Raw genomic sequence first — 19,391 nt, 5'->3', positions numbered from 1 at the left:
AAGGATAAGTTACGTGGCTAGAAGCTACTCGTATACCACGAAATGTCTTCACATCAACAAAGCATTCAGTTGTATGTATTAAACTCTTTGGAGTAAACGAATTAGAGACGAAACTTTATTTATTTGTATTCCCTATTAGAATACCAACACCATGACGTACAATAAACAATAAAAATTTCTAGCAAAAAAAAAAAAAAAAAAAAAAAAAAGGCTTATTTTTAAAGTATAGGGTTTTTCAAAAGTCATTTGATACATTAAACTGCTATAAATATTATAATATTTGAGATATGGAAAAAACAAAAACATCACAGTGTTGGGCAAACATTGGGAAGATGTCTGCCATTCTCTTGTTTAATGTGCAGCATTGTGTCTGCGATACAATGCACAGCATTTTGCAGATAATGCCTTAGAATATTGGTAATTTCTTGCGAGATAGCATCTTTCAGTTGCAGTAGGGTTGTTGGATGTATCAGGAAAACTCGTTCTGTAAGGTAACCCCACAACCAAAAGTCGGTCGGATTGAAATCTGGAGATCGCGGAGGCCACATGGTCGGAAAGCGAACCTCAATTACGTATGTTAATTCTACCATTAATTTTTTTAGTACGTTATTTTACGACGCATTATCAACATCTTAGGTTATTTAGCGTCTGAATGAGATGAAGGTGATAATGCTGGTGAAATGACTCCAGGGTCCAGCAAGCACCGAAAGTTACCCAGCATTTGTTCAGATTGGGTTGAGGGAAAACCCCGGAAAAAACCTCAACCAGGTAACTTGCCCCGACTGGGAATTGAAACCACCTGGTTTCCCGGCCAGACGCACTACCCGTTACTCCACAGGTGTGGACAATAATGGAATAAGACAGACTGTTACAGTAATCGGGGAGTGCTTCTACAACATGTTACTGTAGGTGGCCATTGCAATAATATCTAGATGATCATACCTTCATAAAGTAAGGTAGATAGGTAGACAGACAGACAATATTAATTTAAAATACGTATTATTTGAAGAGGTGGTGCACTGCTCCTGTGTTCCTTAAGACAAACCGGCACTGGTTAGAACCTACTATATAAGTTTTTGTATTGTTATGTTGCAATGTGAAAATGAATCCGTTCAATGACACAGTGTGTGCATTAATTCTAACCTCGTTTAATCGCTGGTGTGAGCAAGATAAGAGATATCTATTATTCTAGACGGAACTCAAGTTAAAATCACAAGCTTGTAAATCATACAAACTTACAACTTACAAATGGCTTTTAAGGAAGCCGGAGGTTCATTTTTGCCCTCACATAAGCCCGCCATTGGTCCCTATCCTGTGCAAGATTAATCCAGTCTCTATCATCATATCCCACCTCTCTCAAATCCATTTTAATATTATCCTCCCATCTATGTCTCCGGTCCACACCTGCGGAGTAACAGCGTGTCTGGCCGCAAAACCAGGTGGCCCGGGTTCGATTCCCAGTTGGGACAAGTTACCTGGTTGAAGTTTTATTCCAGGGTTTTCTCTCAACTCAATACGAGCAAATGCTGGGTAACTTTCGGTGCTGGACCCCGGACTCATTATCACCTTCTCCTCATTCAGACGTTGACATTGACATCTAAATTCCGACGTTATTCCGACTGAACTACGAGGGCACAAGTATAGAAACATTTGCGGGAAAATTGGCCCAATCTCCCTCCAAGATTTTCTGACAATTTGTAGAAACTCGTCCAGGATGTGGGGGTCAAAGACTAATTGGGATTTCCCGGTATCTCATCAAGTAAAAAATCCTGATAGAACTAATATTTAACCCCTGCGGTCAATTTTGGTGAAGTCCGGAGGGCCCAATTAGTCAAATCCACTCTCTTCACCTCCACGCTTAGGCCCCCTGGGATCTACTGTCCGCGCAACTTATCTGGGCAGCTAAAAGAGAGAGGCGCAGGGTGTAGATGGATCGCTTCTAGAGGTAGCGGGGCAGGAGAGGGAAGGATGTTCTACGAGACGGGTAAAACACATTTGCTTGCTTAGTGTGATCTGTACTTACAGTTATTCTGCATTCTGTGAAGACATATTTATGCAATGGCCAGTAGTAATACGAGATGCAACAAGGTTATACGCGCCTTCTATACTCGAGGTTGCTGGTTCGATCCCGGCCGAGGTCATTGGCGTTTAAAGTGTGTATAATGCGACAAGCTCATGTCAGTAGATTTACTGGCATGTAAAAGAACTCCTGCGGAACAAAATTCCGGCACACCGGCGACATTGATATAACCTCTGCAGTTGCGAGCGTCGTTAAATAAACCATAATTTAATTTAAATATAGCGAACACAGTAAGGAGAGGGAGATAATAAGGTCAGTGGTTGTTTGTTGTGATCAAGAGGCAAAAGAGAAATGTCTTTCTTACTTACTTATGACTCTTAAGAAACCTGGAGGTTCACTGTCGCCCTCACATAAGCCCACCATCGGTCCCTATCCAGAGCAAGATTAATCCAGTCTCTACAGTAATCATATCCCACCTCCTTCAAATCCATTTTAATATTACCCTCCCATTAATGTCTCGGCTTCCCTAAAGGTCTTTTCCCTCCAGCATCCCAACTAACAGTCTATATACATTTCTGGATTCGCCCATACATGCTACATGCCCTGCCTATCTCAAACGTCTCGATTTAATGTTTCTAATTATGTCAGATGAAGAATAAAATGCGTCCAGTTCTGCACTGTGTAACTTTCTCTACTCTCCTGTAACTTCACTCCTGTTAGCCCCAAATATTTTCCTAAGCACCTTATTCTCAAACACCCTTAACCTCTGTTTCTCTCTCAAAGTGAGAGTCCAAGTTTCACAACCATACATAACAACAGATACTGTTTTATAAATTCTGACTTTCAGCTTTTTTGAGAGCTGACTGGATGACAAAAGCAACTCAACCTAATAATAGCAGGCATTTCCCCTATTTATTCTGCTTTCAATTTCCTCCGAGTGTCATTTACATTTGTTACTGTTGCTGTACTATGTTCTAGTCACGAGACATAATCATATACTTTGTCTTTTCGGGATTTATTTGGAAACGTATCTCTTTACTTGCTTCAAGTGTTTTCCCTAATAATTTATGGATTTTATAATACGTCTAGACGACACCAGCAGTGATGACTGTGGTGATGATGATGATGATGATGATGATGATAATGAAGACGGGAAGAGGAGGAGGAGGAAGAAGAAGAAGAATATTGATAATGACTGTATGTGAAAGTGAACTTTTTGGAAACCCAACAACTACAGACCTGTGCTTCTACTTGAAATACTTTATGCATCGCTTACCATCAGTAGTTCACAGCCAGATACGAATATTGTAATAATTGTAGTTGTGATCATACTGTATAGCACACAGAAGAAGAAAAATGTAATTTATTTATGTCTGTTATTTTGTGAAACCATATACTTTCACCTACCATATCCAATGGAATGCACTGAAATTAAATACCGAATGATGTTTTTGTAACTGCACGTACAACTGCTACAGCGACGGTCAGGAGCCAGCAGATAGCTACGGGGCAGCAAGAGGGTACTAGGGAACCAGGTGCCTAGATAAGTTCCGCGGACAAATATTAAGATGGCAAAGAGACAGTGGTGTGCGAAAAGCAACGGGAGGTTACCTCATTTATTCTTCCCAAAAAAAAAAACTGCAAACATGAGCAAAGGAAGCTTTTAATATAACAAGAAGCATCTTCTGCAGACCTCTGGAAAAAGAACTAAGGAAGAGGCTAGTGAAGTGCTTTGTGTGGAGTGTGGCACTGTATAGGGAAGAAAAATGGACATTACGACGAAATGAAGAGAAACGAATAGAAGCATTTGAAATGTGGATGTGGAGAAAAATGCAGTGTGTGAAGTGGACAGACAGAATAAGAAATGAAGCTGTGTTGGAAAAAGTGGATGAAGAAAGAATGATGCTGCAATTGACTACAAAGAGCAAACGGAATTGGCTGGGTCACTGGTTGAGATGAAACTGCCTACCGAAGGATGCACTGAAAGGAATGGTGAACGGGAGAAGAGTTTGGAGCAGAAGAAGATATCAAATAATAGACGACATTAAGATATATGGACCATATACGGAGACTAAGAGGAAGGCAGAAAATAGGAAAGATTGGAGAATGCTGGGTTTGCATTGAAGACCTGTCCATGGGTAGAACACTTATGTATGTCCAGGCTTCTTGGAATGTCGTGGTTGAGAACGTCGCTATTTGAAAAGACTCTAGTCGATTCCATGCCCACTCGACTGCAAGATGTGGTTGAGATGTGGGGAAGATAGACCAAATATTGAATCATAACTTTTTGTTTTGTTTTTTTAACGCTTAATTGTTTGAAAATGTTCTAAGGCAGACTCCGGTAAGTTTGTTTTGTTTATCCGATGAAAGATATTTTTGTTGAGGATAAAATCTTTGTTCTTTCCATTTGCAGCCATAATGTCACAATAAATAATGACAAAGTCATGGCATAATACATTCATGAACTTGATGTTAATTACTAAAATAATCATAAAACAGAAAGGAGCGATTATATTTATTTTGTCTCTCTCTTTTATAAACAAAACAAAGAATTACATAAAAAACACAAGGTTGTATTCGAACGCAGGACCTCACGAATGCCAGGCCAGAAAGCTACCATTACGCTATCAAGTAACACACAGAATACTTTAATTATAACTGTAGCTATTAAGGTGTCAAAGCATTGTAAGCTCTTAATTTCTAATTTCCGAGGCATACTTGTACCAATAATAATTCAAATCTCCTGAACTTGTGCATAGCTGAAAGTGCCACTACTTCAGAATATATTATATATTATACATTTGATGTCAACATTTACAACCATGTAATGTGGACCTCACAATTTTTGTATCTGGTGCCACAATTACATTCCTTACAGATATACCTTATTGTAGACGCTCTTATACTTGATTCGACCCCTTTTAAATTGATCAGTATTCTCCCATTAAATCCTAACAACTTAATTTAGATCATTCAAAATTTACACTTTTACAACTCCGTTCTTGATTTTCAGTACACTTATATCATACCCACACTGTTTCAATAATATTTGTTACTAAAACGTAATATACCACTGTCCAATAAGTTCGATATTATGTCTGTTTCTTCTGTACATTTCATTTTCAGATCTCACTAATTTTTTACATAGTATACTTCACTATCCTAGCTAGCCTCCCCGCCATACTCCTCACTTATTTTCATTATCTCTATCGCTTTACTTAATTCCTATTACACTTCTCTAGTTGGTTAAAATGTATGGAGAAATTCGGTTTTTACTTTTAGTTTTTTGTTTAAGTCCAATTTTTGTTTTAAAATTTGTTTAATGAGTTTTAATCTTGCTTATTTATTTGCTTTTAAATTATCTTGACATTTTATCACTCTGTACTTCAGAATATAAGCAATTAGCTACTGTACCTTCCCATCCAAAACTTCCACCGCCTTCAAAGGCTGTAAGCTTCTGCTGCTTCTGCACCTGCATTAAGCGAAACCATCTTTGGAATTCAAAGTCGCTGCTCTCGGAACCGCTGCACTTTTTCGTCTGGGTGGCAGCATCTACCATCTGCAGTTGCTTCATGTCCAGCTAAAAGACAGTGTAATTGTGAGTTGAAATCATCATAATACACTGATTGCTAACTATGAAGAGGATAAACAGGTATTGTCTGGCCGAATGGTTATGTCATGGCTGAGAACGTCGCTATTTGAAAAGACTCTAGTCGATTCCATGCCCACTCGATTGCAAGATATGGTCGAAATGTGGGGAAGATAGAACAAATATTGAATCGTGGCCTTTTGTTTTGCTTTTTGAACGCTTAATTGTTTGAATGTTCTAAGGCAGACTCCGGTAAGTTTGTATTGAATTGTACTAATTTAAATTAAACAAAGCTTGCTCATAATTTTGTTTATATTAAGTCCAAAATAAGATTTTAAACATGATGTAGTCATTTTAATAATTATTATAAAAAACACTAAATTTTGAAAAAAATTAATGTCTAATTATATACATAATTATAAAAATAGTGATAATTTTATAATAATTTAAATTACTTTTTAAAAACAAACTTTAGAGAATGCAATAAAATTATTAGAGGATTTCAGGATATTATTCACACTTGTTTTAGAAAAGGTTAGAGGGATGATAAAATAATGACATATATATCAAATTAAACAGAAAAGAATGTAGAATTTTATAGCATAAAAAAATAACCAAAAATTTTTTCAAGACTTTTGCCTACCGGGTCCCCTTAAGGTGCTAAACCATTGTAAGCTCTTATTTTCTAATTTCCGAGGCATACTTGTAACAATGATAATTCGAATCTCCTGAACTTGTCCATAGCTGAATACGCCATTAGCTACTGTACCTTCCCATCCAAAACTTCCACTGCCTTCAAAGGCTGTAAGCTCCTGCTGCTTCTGGACTGCATTAAGCGAAACCATCTTTGGAATTCCAAGTCGCTGCTCTCGGAATCGCTGCAGTCGTCCATCTGGGTGGCAGCATCTACCATCTGCAGTTGTTTCATGTCCAGCTAAAAGACAGTGTAATTCTGAGTTGAAATCTTCATAATACACTGATTGCTAACTATGAAGAGGATAAATAGGTACTGTCCGGCCAAATGGTTAAGTAGTGGCTGAGAACGTCGCTATTTGAAAAGACTCTAGTCGATTCCATGCCCACTCGACTGCAAGATGTGATCCAGATGTGGGGAAGATAGACAAAATATTGAATTGTGGCTTTTCGTTTTGTTTTTTGAATGCTTAATTGTTTGAATGTTCTAAGGCGGACTCCAGTAAGTTTGTTTTGTTTATGCAACGAAAGATATTTTTGTTGAGCATAAAATCTTTTATCAAGTAACACAGAGAATACTTTAATTATAACTGTAGATATAGGTGCCAAATGATTGTAAGCTCTTATTTTCTAATTTCCACAAGAAATGGATTCGGAACACCTCAAAATCTGTGCTTCAGTGGCTAGTCATGATAATATCTTTGAAAAATATTGGAGTGCAAGAGGTCAAATGACTTTATTGTCAAACGCCTGGCATTAGAAAACAACAACAACAACAACAACATTATTTTCTAATTTCCGAGGCTTACTTGTACCAATAATAATTCAAATCTCCTGAACTTGCGCATAGCTGAAAGCGCCACTACTTCAGAATATAAGCAATTAACTACTGTACCTTCCCATCCAAAACTTCCACCGACTTCAAAGGCTGTAAGATCTTGCTGTTTCTGCACATGCATTAAGCGAAACCATCTTTGGAATTCCAAGTCGATGCTCTTGGGATCGCTGCTCTCGGAATCACTGGACTCATCCGTCTGGGTGGCAGCATCTATCATCTGCAGTTGTTTAATATAAATTCAGGTCTGAATGGGTTATATTTAATATTCTCTTTGACAGACTGTCCTTTTCCATTCCTTTAACGGGCCCCGGAATGTCCTATACCTGCAATTTTAAATGTAAGGAATATTTTTTCTTAAACCTTTGACACTAGGAATCTTTTTTTTTTTTCTGTGGTATATTACAAGTTTTTAATACTTTTTTGTGTAGGGATTTTGATATAATGTTATTTGTTTTAAAGATATGTTGTTGTTTTCTAATGCCAGGCGTTTGACAAAGTCATTTGACCTCTCGCACTCCAATATTTTTCAAAGATATTATCATGGCCAGCCACTGAAGCACAGATTTTGAGGTGTTCTGAATCCATTTCTTGGTTTGAGTTGCACAATGGGCAGTTAGGGGACTGATATATTCCAATTCTATGCAGGTGTTTGGCAAAACAATCATGGCCTGTTGCCAATCTAAATGCAGCTACAGACGATTTTCGTGGTAAATCGGGAATTAACTGTGGATTTTGATGCAGAGAGTTCCATTTTTTCCCTTGGGATTGTGTTATCAAATTTTGTTTGTTGAAGTCTAAGTATGTAGATTTAATAAATCTTTTCACAGAGTAATACGTAGATTTAGTAACAGGTCTGTAAATAGCAGTGCTGCCCTTCTTTGCTATAGCATCCGCATTCTCGTTTCCCAGGATTCCACAATGGGATGGTATCCATTGGAATACAATTCTTTTATTGAGTGATATTAATTGGGAGAGCATTTTAGTTATTTCTGCTGTTTGAGATGAAAGTGTATGTTTAGAGACTATTGATAGAATAGCTGCTTTGGAGTCTGACAATATAACTGCATTTTTAAAGATATAATTTTTTTTTTGTAATTAAGGAATTTTCCATTTTTTTTTTCACCGCTTTATTGTACATGAAAACTTTCATTAATTATATATTGAAAAATGGCTGTATTAAAAGATGTAATTTAGCGTTATATTTCAGCCCTTTATATTTCAAGTCTCTAGCTAAAATAGTTTAGAAGAAAATGTTCCTTGAGAATGAAAAAAAGTAAACTTTTGGCAATATAGGTTCAAAGTTTCAACTGCATTTGTACTGTATTAAATAACAAATTTTTAATACTTTTTACTTATTTATACTTAAACCTTTTAGTATATGTATACAGTATACTGTAATAGATAAAGAAGAAGTTGCAAATTATTGCAAAATGCTACCTGTGGCTATACAGTCGAACCCCGTTCTAATCCAGCACCTACGTCGTTTGAAGGTACCGGTCCCATCTCGACCGTAGTCCGCTCCAGGTATGGCTAGTCATGCTTACCAATCAATGGGGGGTTTCAAACCCACTCCATGTCACTGGTATAGAAGCTAACCCTTCAAGAGCGAACTACAGCTCCCACAGGCTCGTCTGAAACCGCCACAAGTAGGATACCGAGGTCTGGCTATACCCCAGGTATGCCCTAACTTCCATTACACGCAGATTGTGTGTGTGTGTGTGTGTCTATATATATATATATATAGTCAATGTTAGCCTACAAATAGTATGCGCAGGTGATAGAAGTTGCACAAATGTTGCAAATTTGTTGTTATATATAAATATTTAAAGAAAATAATCTGCCCTCAATGAGGGTGACCATAAAGATCCAGAATAAAAGCACTACAGAATAATTTAGAAAGACAGGAAGTGTTTAGTAAAAAATTCAGAGAAATGCAAACCCAACAGAATCATCAATGGCCAAAATATAAATGGTAATGTAATATTTGGATTGAATCCTTAAGAATATTCAACAAAATTTTTTGAATTTCAAAAAATCGGAGTCCGAGTGCTTTTAAAATATCACATGTGAATTGAGGGAGTGTGCCACGTGAACCAAACAAAAGACCAGAAACACTCCACTGACTAGTGGGAAGGTTATATTTCTCACTTAGATAAGGGATGCAGGACTCATAAATGGATTTCTTCTCCTCATCAACGTGTTCTGCCTGCAGGGCATCCCTCTCAAACCAGATTGTAGGATCAAGGACTAATCCCTTAGATTGAGTCCTGTGGATGGCTACAATATCTGCTCTTCTGTTCGAATCTAAGGATGAAACGCAGTGGACCTCTTTGTGTACCTCCCATCTATGATGCTTGAGGACATCAGCAATACCGGTCCTGGCCTTATGGTATCGATTGTTGCACAGCAGCTCAGTTTTTCGACAGAATCCCAACACGTGACCAAGAGTTTCCGTCTCGTAATTTCTTAGATATGCACACATAATTTTTTATATTTCTCTACTAAATCAGACTTTGTTAAATTATCAATCCATATAATTAAATTATATGAAAAAACAGCTATAAAAATATCTTTTTCTACAAAGCTAATTTAAATTAAAAAAAAGCTAGCTCATGATTTTGTTTATATTAAGTCCAAAATAAAATTTTTAATCTCATGTGGTCATTTTAATAATATTTATAAAAAACACTAAATTTTGAAAAAAAATTAATATCTAATTATACACTTAATTATAAAAATAATGATAATTTCATAATAATTTAAATGACTTTTTTAAAACAAGCTTTAGAGAATGCAATAAAATTATTAGTACATTCCAGGACATTATTCACACTTGTTTCAGGAAAGGTTAGAGGGATGATAAAATAATGACATATAGGTATATCAAATTAAACAGAAAAGAAAGTAGAATTTTATAGCATAAAAAACGAACAAAAATTTTTTTCAAGACTTTTTGTCTACCGGGTACCCTTAAGTTGCCAAACCATGTAAGCCCTTATTTTCTAATACCTGAGGCATACTTGTACCAATAATAATTCAAATCTCCTCAACATGTGCATAGCTGAGAGCGCCACTAATTCAGAATGTAAGTACTTAGCTACTGTACCTTCCCATCCAAAACTTCCACCGCCTTAGGAGGCTGTAAGCTCCTGCTGCTTCTGGACCTGCATTAAGCGAAACCATCTTTGAAATTCCAAGTTGCTGCTCTCGGGCTCACTGCACTATTTCGTCTGGGTGGCAACATCTACCATCTGCAGTTGTTTCATGTCCAGCTAAAAGACAGTGTAATTGTGAGTTGAAATCTTCATAATACACTGCTAACTATGAAGAGGATAAACAGGTATTGTCCGGCCGAATGGTTATGTTGTGGCTGAGAGCTTCACTACTTGAAAAGACTCTAGTCGATTCCATGCCCACTCGACTGCAAGATATGGTCGAGATGTGGGGAAGATAGACCAAATATTGAATCATGACTTTTTGTTTTGTTTTTTGAACACTTAACTGTTTGAATGTTCCAAGTCAGACTCCGATAAGTTTGTTTTGTTTATCCGACGAAAGATATTTTTGTTGATCACTTTATAGATCTCTTGGGTATGGAACAACAAGTTTTGATGAAGAAATCATTGCAATAAGTGAAAGTCTCACGAATCTTCTATGCCACATCAATAAATTTAAAAATGCAGTTATATTGTCAGACTCCAAAGCTATTCTATCAATAGTCTCTAAACACACACTTTCATCTCAAACAGCAGAAATAACTAAAATGCTCTCTCAATTAATATCACTCAATAAAAGAATTGTATTCCAATGGATACCATCCCATTGTGGAATCCTGGGAAACGAGAATGCGGATGCTTTAGCAAAGAAGGGCAGCACTGCTACTTACAGACCTGTTACTAAATCTATGTATTACTCTGTGAAAAGATTTATTAAATCTACATACTTAGACTTCAACAAACAAAATTTGATAACTCAATCCCAAGGGAAAAAATGGAACTCTCTGCGTCAAAATCCACAGTTAATTCCCGATTTACCACGAAAATCGTCTGTAGCTGCATTTAGATTGGCAACAGGCCATGATTGTTTGGCCAAGCACCTGCATAGAATTGGAATATATCAGTCCCCTAACTGCCCATTGTGCAACTCAAACCAAGAAATGATTCGGAACACCTCAAAATCTGTGCTTCAATGGCTGGCCATGATAATATCTTTGAAAAATATTGGAGTGCAAGAGGTCAAATGACTTTATTGTCAAACGCCTGGCATTAGAAAACAACAACAACAACAACAACATATTTTTGTTGAGGATAAAATTTTTTTTCTTTCCATTTGCAGCCATAATGTCACAATAAATAATGATAAACTCATGGCATAATACATTCATGGACCTCATGTTAATTACTAAAATAAACATAAAACAGAAAGGAGCAATTATATTTATTTTGTCTCTCTCTTTTAAAAACAAAACAGTAAAGAACATAAAAAACACAAGGTTGTATTCGAACGCAGGACCTCACAAATGCCAGGCCGGAATGCTACTATTACGCTATCAAGTATCACACAGAATACTTTAATTATAACTATAGATATATATGTGCCAAACCATTGTAAGCTCTTATTTTCTAATTTCCGAGGCTTACTTGTATCAATAATAATTAAAATGTCTTGAATTTGTGCATAGCTGAAAGCGCCACTACTTCAGAATATAAGCAATTAGCTACTGTACCTTCCCATCCAAAGCTTCCACTGCCTTCGAAGGCTGTAAGATGCTGCTGCTTCTCCACCTGCACTAAGCGAAACCATCTTTGGAATTCCAAGTCGATGCTCTCGGAATCGCTGCAGTCGTCCATCTGGGTGGCAGCATCTACCATCTGCAGTTGTTTCATGTCCAGCTAAAAGACAGTGTAATTCTGAGTTGAAATCTTCATAATACACTGATTGCTATGAAGAGGATAAATAGGTATTGTCCGGCCGAATGGTTATGTCGCATCCTGGTTTGCCACACTCATTTTTTCTGTCCTCTCTGTAAGGCCTAATGCCTAAGTCGTTAGGCTCTTCTGTGCAAATATTTTCTGTACGGAATTGGAAGTTTATGTAGTATGATACAACCAGTGACCAGTTTTATTTGGGGGGGGGGGGGGGGTAATATAAATTAAGCCTGAATGGGTTAAATTTAATATTTTCTTTGAGAGTCTTTGAGAGACTTTCCCTTTCCAATCCTTCAAGGTGCCAAACCATTGTAAGCTCTTATTTTCTAATTTCCGAGGCATACTTGTACCAATAATAATTCAAATCTCCTGAACTTGTGCATAGCTGAAAGCGCCACTACTTCAGAATATAAGCAATTAGCTACTGTACCTTCCCATCCAAAACTTCCACCGCCTTCAAAGACTGTAAGCTCCTGCTGCTTCTGCACCTGCATTAAGTGAAACCATCTTTGGAATTCCAGGTCGATGCTATCGGGATCGCTGCTCTCGGAATCACTGCACTCAATCGTCTGAGTGGCAGCATCTATCATCTGCAGTTGTTTCATGTCCAGCTAAAAGACAGTGTAATTGTGAGTTGAAATCTTCATAATGCACTGATTGCTAACTATGAAGGGGATAAATAGGTATTGTCCGGGCGAATGGTTATGTCGCATCCTGGTTTGCCATACTCGTTTCTCCTGTCCCCTCTGTAAGGCCTAGTGCCTGAGTTGTTAGGCTCTTCTCTGAAAATATTTTCTGTACGGAATTGAAAGTTTACATAGTATTATACAACCAGTGACCAGTTTTTTTTTTTTTTTTCATATTAATTCAGGTCTGATTGGGTTAAATTTAATATTCTCTTTGACAGACTTTCCCGTTCCATTCCTTTAAGGGGACCCAGAATGTCCTATACCTGCCAGAATGTTATATGTTTGCTGCAGTCCCTTAAAGAAATCAGGGCATTGTAATTAGAGGAAAAATTTAAGAAATGTTATAAAATGTAATATATTTCACATGGTCGTTCCGATGTGTCTTATGAATGCTACAGAAAGATTTTAAATACCAGATTTAACATATCATTTGAATATCCAAGCTGTGATACTTGCAGTACATGTGACAAGTTTCAGGCTGATCTCAAAGTTTACGAAAATAAACAACAGAGAAGAAATTGTGAAACAGTTGAATTGTTTGAATTCACCATGAATTAATTCATTTACTTCGTTATTTAACGATGCTGTATCAACTACGAGGCTATTTAGCGTCGATAGAATTGGTGATAGTGAGATGATATTTAGCGAGATGAGACCGAGGATTCACCATAGATTACCTGACATTTCACTTACGATTGGGGGAAACCTCGGAAAATCCCAACAAGGTAATCAGTCCAAGCGGGAATCGAACCCGTGCCCAAGCGCAACTCCGGATCGGCAGGCAAGCGCCTTAATCGACAGAGCTACGCCGGTGGCTAATTCACCATCACTGAACCACATGAACTTGGAGTCTCACTTTGATAGAGGAACAGAGATTAAGGGTGTTCGAGAATAAGGTGCTTAGGAAAATATTTGGGGCTAAGAGTATGGCTGGGGACGAAGCGGTTCGGAGCAGTTATTGTGACGTCATTACTCAGTTGATCTGAGTACAGTACCGAGTACAAATTTGTGGTGGAAGATTTAAAATTGGGATAGATTAAGTCGATTTTAGAACGTACTTTGACAGTGAAACGAAGCGTGTTTTAAAAGCGTTGTAGTAAAACGCTTTCGCTTTGCCAATTGACGAGAAAAAAAGTGCTTCTTTTCATTGCAAAATGGCGGTTACAAATTTTATTTGCGTGATTACAGCTATTTGCAGAGTTATTTTATATGAAAGGCCTATTTAACCTTCAGTGTTGTTATATATGACAGACGAAATAAAATTGATAAAACAATTTAGGCCTATAATACTAACAGTTAAGAAATTAACATGCGAGGTAAACGTTAAACGGTGTAGCTAAGTAAAAAAGAAGACAGAAAGAAACGAGTTCCATGAAGCGCTGCCTAAAGCCCTTAAAAATAACACACAGAATTATTTCTATTTTTTTTTCAAAATTCAAAGTTCACTGTGCAGTGATGAAGCATTTCCCTCATAACTCAAAAAGTATCCAACATACTGTGATGAAATTTTATGTGTGTATTTATGCATGTCATGTCTACAATATGATGCAGAATCACTTCTCTATCTTTGATAGATTGTCTGATAAAAAATAAGTTCATTTTAAAAAATGGTCAAATATCTAACACAAAATTTAAAAAAAATTGTTTATTAAGGAAAGTAGTTGAAAGAGCATGATATTGTAAACATGAGTTTCAGCAATAAAATAAAGGAGAGAGAACATGAAAAGTTAACAAGTTTATGAGTTATGAGGGAAACGCTTCATCACTGCAAAGTGAACTTTGAATTTTGAAAAAAAAATATATATAAATATTTTTTTTAAGTCGTATATTTTTTTCATATAGCAGAAGGATAGTGTTTTACACATACCAATTGTCATTATTGTACAAGATACAGTAATGAAGGAAAAAAATGTTGAATATTTTCAAAAAATTTACTGCTGTAAGCTGTACCTAACCCTTAAAGTAATTAGGTAACATAAATTGTAGAAATAAATGAAGAGTCCACTGCAAGAATGATGGTTGTCAGTAAGGTGTAGTTTTTCAGAAAATGAAATTATAAAAGCAAAGACTCATTACTGCTATGAGAAAAATTTTAATGATAAGGTAGGTAACCCATTGCTTTTGTGCATTATTACAGAGTATTAAACAACACATGAAGTACATCCAGCAAGATTTCCAATTACTACAGAAATATTACTAACTTAAATGCAAAATCTAAAGTACAAGAATGCTGGATATCACATATCATTTACACGATCTACCTCATTAATTCATGAGTAATTTCATGCTGCACTGATGCTTGGGGTAAGGTTAATAATAAATCAACTCCAAATATATCATAAATCATTAATATCATTAATTTTAGCCTGAAAGATTAACATTATCTTAACAAAACATAAAAATTAGTTCTTTCTTAGACAAATTGAGGGCCATCTTGCATCCTGTCTTCTCATTTATGTGGAAGTTTTCTGTAGAAATTTCTACCATTTGGCCCACAAAATTGCACTAAGTGTTGAAGATCTTTATATTTCTCGACTGAAATAGGTCGCAGTTCTGGAACATATAAATAATTATAGGAAAGAAATGGGGATGCTCTAGGAATACTTTGAACACTACATACAAAATGTTTATACAGCCAGTGCTGACATACTGCGGAGAAATTTTAATTACTTCACCTTTCATAAACGACATAGAATATGTTCAAAACCAAGCTCTCAGACTCATTACTGGTGGAATCAAAACAACTCCAATAGATTCTATGAGATTCCTCACTAATATTAACAGCATCAAAATGACAATAGAAGAAAAAGCACTGATTCAATATGAAAAACTTATTAGATTACCAGGAAACAATTGGCATTCATACAGTCCTCTCTGTAGATTGAAAACTCAAAAAAGTTTCATATCCATTGTTCAAGAATTAAAACAGAAAATCAATATCCCGAATTTAAAAGAAAACCTACAAATTAAACCAAACCCTTTAACTCTATTAAATATAGAATATAATCTAAATTTAACAGAAGAAATACTAAAATCAGAAGTAAACACTGAAATACTAAAACAATTGTCTTTAGAGACAATTAATATTACGTACCCTCCACAAAACTAGCTTCATTTATACACTGACGGATCCTTGATCTCCAGAGAACAAGGTGCCGGTGCAGGTGTTACGTGCTGTCTCTTCTCACTTTATAGATCTCTTGGGTATGGAACAACAAGTTTTGATGGAGAAATCATTGCAATTAGTGAAAGTCTCAGGAATCTTCTATGCCACATCAATAAATTTAGGAATGCAGTTATATTGTCAGACTCCAAAGCAGCTATTCTATCAATAGTCTCTAAAAACACACCTTCATCTCAAACAGCAGAAATAACTAAAATGCTCTCTCAATTAATATCACTCGATAAAAGAATTGTATTCCAATGGATACCATCCCATTGTGGAATCCTGGGAAACGAGAATGTGGATGCTTTAGCAAAGAAAGGCAACACTGCTACTTACAGACCTGTTACTAAATCTACGTATTATTCTGTGAAGAGATTTATTATATCTATATACTTAGACTTCAACAAACAAAATTTGATAACACAATCCCAAGGGAAAAAATGGAACTCTCTGCATCAAAATCCACAGTTAATTCACGATTTACCACGAAAATCGTCTGTAGCTGCATTTAGATTGGCAACAGGCCATGATTGTTTTGCCAAACACCTGCATAGAATTGGAATATATCAGTCCCCTAACTGCCCATTGTGCAACTCAAACCAAGAAATGGATTCGGAACACCTCAAAATCTGTGCTTCAGTGGCTGGCCATGATAATATCTTTGAAAAATATTGGAGTGCAAGAGGTCAAATGACTTTATTGTCAAACGCCTGGCATTAGAAAACAACAACAACAACATAAATAATTATTCACTCCACTTATTTTGCAAAAGCTAGGTATGTGAAATTTAATGTTTAGATAATTTTTTAATTAAGAAATGTATTTATTATATCAGTACATTAATCTTACCTTGATAAAGGAGTACAGGAAGAATAAATTCATCTGCTGAGCATTCATGGCACTTTGTGGGGTTTTTGGCTCTTATGACACTCGATTCCCAAGGACCGTTGAAAGAAGATCTGTGTTGAACAAGTCGTGTATGAGCTTCTGCAAACAGAATTTGCCTGATGGGTCTTGAGGCAAAGGGACACTTCTTCCTGAAGCTGTAAAAATGCTATCCAGTTTCGCAGGTGCCTGGTCTACAACAACAACTTGAAAAGGTGATGGTTTTACCCGGGTGGATTCAAATACATTAATCCAGTCTTCTGGCACTTCTGCCTGTGATTTTGTATTGATTAAGGTCATGTTACGATCACATTCGAGATACGAATGTCCCCGAACTGGGAAAGTCACTTTTATTGTTTCCAGTCTTTTTGTATCTGTTGTTACATAATGAAGAAATCTAAACACAGTGTAGTTTTTATTTTGGCTCCTGCATGAGTCACAGAAAATCTCGAGGTGCTTAACTTTAGCATTAAGTTTTGTGAAGATGAAATTATGGAGCATTGATACAGCTTCATCTGATCCTTTGCCTCCAACAATTTCAGGGCAGCAGTAGAAAAATGATTCAGAAGTTGATAAAACATGAATATTGAATGAATACAATGACAATGCCTTCTATAGTAGACATCATTAGTCGATATGTTTGGTAGGTGAGATTTTTTTAAAATCCATTGCGATTGATTCTTAATCTTTCCGCTACATACTTAATTGCCTCCCACTCCTTTTTCGTGCATAGAATGTGTCTGCTTCCAATTTGTGAAAAATATTTTCAACTGCAAGTTTGCGTAGTTGAGATTCTGCATCAGCATTTTATCTATATTCAAAGCTCTCTCTTGCAACTGCTTTTCTAGTACCTTTTTGTCAGTCTGATACTTGTCGCAACTACTACAGGTGTCACTTCGAGGGTATCCGAATGACATATTAAATTTTGTGTTAAACATGTTTCTATAGAATTCATAAGATACTTCTGGTAGTTTTTTTTCTTTGTACATTTTGTACATCTTACGTATGTTCAAATTCCCAGGGAGGTAAACCTTTTCACTTTTGTCCTTACTATAGTGACTAGGTTGTCCCTTAAAAGATGCTATATGTTCTTGCACACATTTTAAAACATCCTGAGATTTTTTATTATGCTGGTGTATGTATTTTCCACGTTTATCCGTTGGTGCTTGGCCAGTTTGTTTGAGAGACTGTTGCAATGTTTGCACTCTCCTTCCGGTTATACCATGTATTGCAATAAATGCCTTTACACATACTGGAATGTCAACTATAGCGGAAGTATCATTATTTACGGTTGCTCTTACTTTGTAATAATATGCCAAATCGTGAAATTTCGCTTCATTTTCTTCTTGTCTGGACCTACGATACTTAACTGGCTCACATGTTATTAATCCAAATAAATATGAATTTTGTTCATCATACGTCTTCATTTCATTAAACTCTTTAATGATACGTTTTCTTTCTTCATCAGATACTGTTTTAAAGCACTGAAGTCTCTTGCAACCACAATCTGGTCCTGGTTCATGTGAACATAACCTCATTTTCTTCATAACGTCAGTCATTCTACCTTGTTTTGATCTTTTTTTGCTTCTTACACTCATTTCACTCCCAGATTCAGAATCACTCTCCATATCGCAAAAATATTAATTACTATAAATGCTTAACAGAATGTAATATGTAATACACAGGAAATATTTATGAAGCAATAGGAATATAACCATACAAGAAAAACCACACAGAACACAGATATCGTATAGTGGCACGAACAATAGCAGCAGTGTTGTCAACTCGATTCTTAAAAATCCGCAATGAGACCGTGCAGAAACCGCTAAATTGCTATATTGTCAATGTAAAATTAGAGTATTTTGCCGCTGTGTGTGCTAAAAATACCCGCTGAATCCCTGTATCGTAAATTTTATCCTCTAAACTAACACTGAAAAACCGCTAGATTTAGCGGGAAAACCGCTGAATTGGCGACACTGAGCAGCGCTGCATCATTCTTTTCGTGTAGTAAGACGACATCCAGCGTTCTTGTTAGTGATGGGCGAAGTTGTTCTTTTCCCGGAACAGTTCCGACGGTTCCGGTTCCGAAAAAATACAATGTTCCAAATAACAGTTCCGAAATAACAGTCACCAGTGGTGATGAGTCGGAGTCGTTCAAACGAACGGTACAGTACCCTCCCTCTTCACCATAGACAAATAACACCATACAGCTCACACTGGAGCACTCATAGGCATGACATAGTACACATTCTTATGTATAGATGGCACTGCAATGCACATTCGAATCGATTTTGGAAAATTGCTGTGCATGCGGACAAAACTCAAAAGCTTAATGTTAGTAATTACACAGCTGTTGACTACAAGGACAGAATACAACACTTTATTTTCGTACATAAAGTTATAAAGACATGGTAGCCAACTAAAAAAAAATAACATAACATTTAAAACATAAGGTATGTAATTTCTGTTCTCTCTATTACATAATAAAAAAAAAAAAACAAATCATTAATTTTTATTTTTACTTTTTTTAATGCACAATTATAATAATAATAATAATAATAATAATAATAATAATAATAATAA

At 36.2% G+C, this 19,391-nt stretch overlaps 1 protein-coding gene across 6 annotated transcripts in view; it reads right to left on the bottom strand.

Moving 5' to 3' along the window:
- LOC138715485 (uncharacterized) overlaps nt 1–18,566 on the bottom strand; it is a 30,191-nt gene extending 11,625 nt beyond the window's left edge. Inside the window, exons 1-7 of one of the 6 annotated variants that reach the window (XM_069848444.1) lie at nt 16,773–18,566; nt 12,499–12,679; nt 11,867–12,032; nt 10,247–10,412; nt 7,198–7,463; nt 6,379–6,543; nt 5,435–5,600 (exon numbers count right to left, since the gene is read on the bottom strand). In XM_069848444.1, coding sequence (XP_069704545.1) covers nt 5,521–5,600; nt 6,379–6,543; nt 7,198–7,357 — 405 coding nt within the window. In that variant the 5' untranslated portion in view covers nt 7,358–7,463; nt 10,247–10,412; nt 11,867–12,032; nt 12,499–12,679; nt 16,773–18,566 and the 3' untranslated portion in view covers nt 5,435–5,520. Of the gene's footprint in view, nt 1–5,434; nt 5,601–6,378; nt 6,544–7,197; nt 7,464–10,246; nt 10,413–11,866; nt 12,033–12,498; nt 12,680–16,772 lie in introns of those variants that run through there. The other 5 variants (XM_069848445.1, XM_069848446.1, XM_069848447.1 and 2 more) reach the window with 5 other exon arrangements.
- Between the last annotated feature and the right edge of the window lie 825 nt (nt 18,567–19,391).

Source organism: Periplaneta americana, chromosome 15 (genome assembly GCF_040183065.1).
Source record: "Periplaneta americana isolate PAMFEO1 chromosome 15, P.americana_PAMFEO1_priV1, whole genome shotgun sequence".
Lineage (NCBI taxonomy): Eukaryota > Metazoa > Arthropoda > Insecta > Blattodea > Blattidae > Periplaneta > Periplaneta americana.
This window is presented reverse-complemented; position numbering and strand designations above follow the sequence as displayed.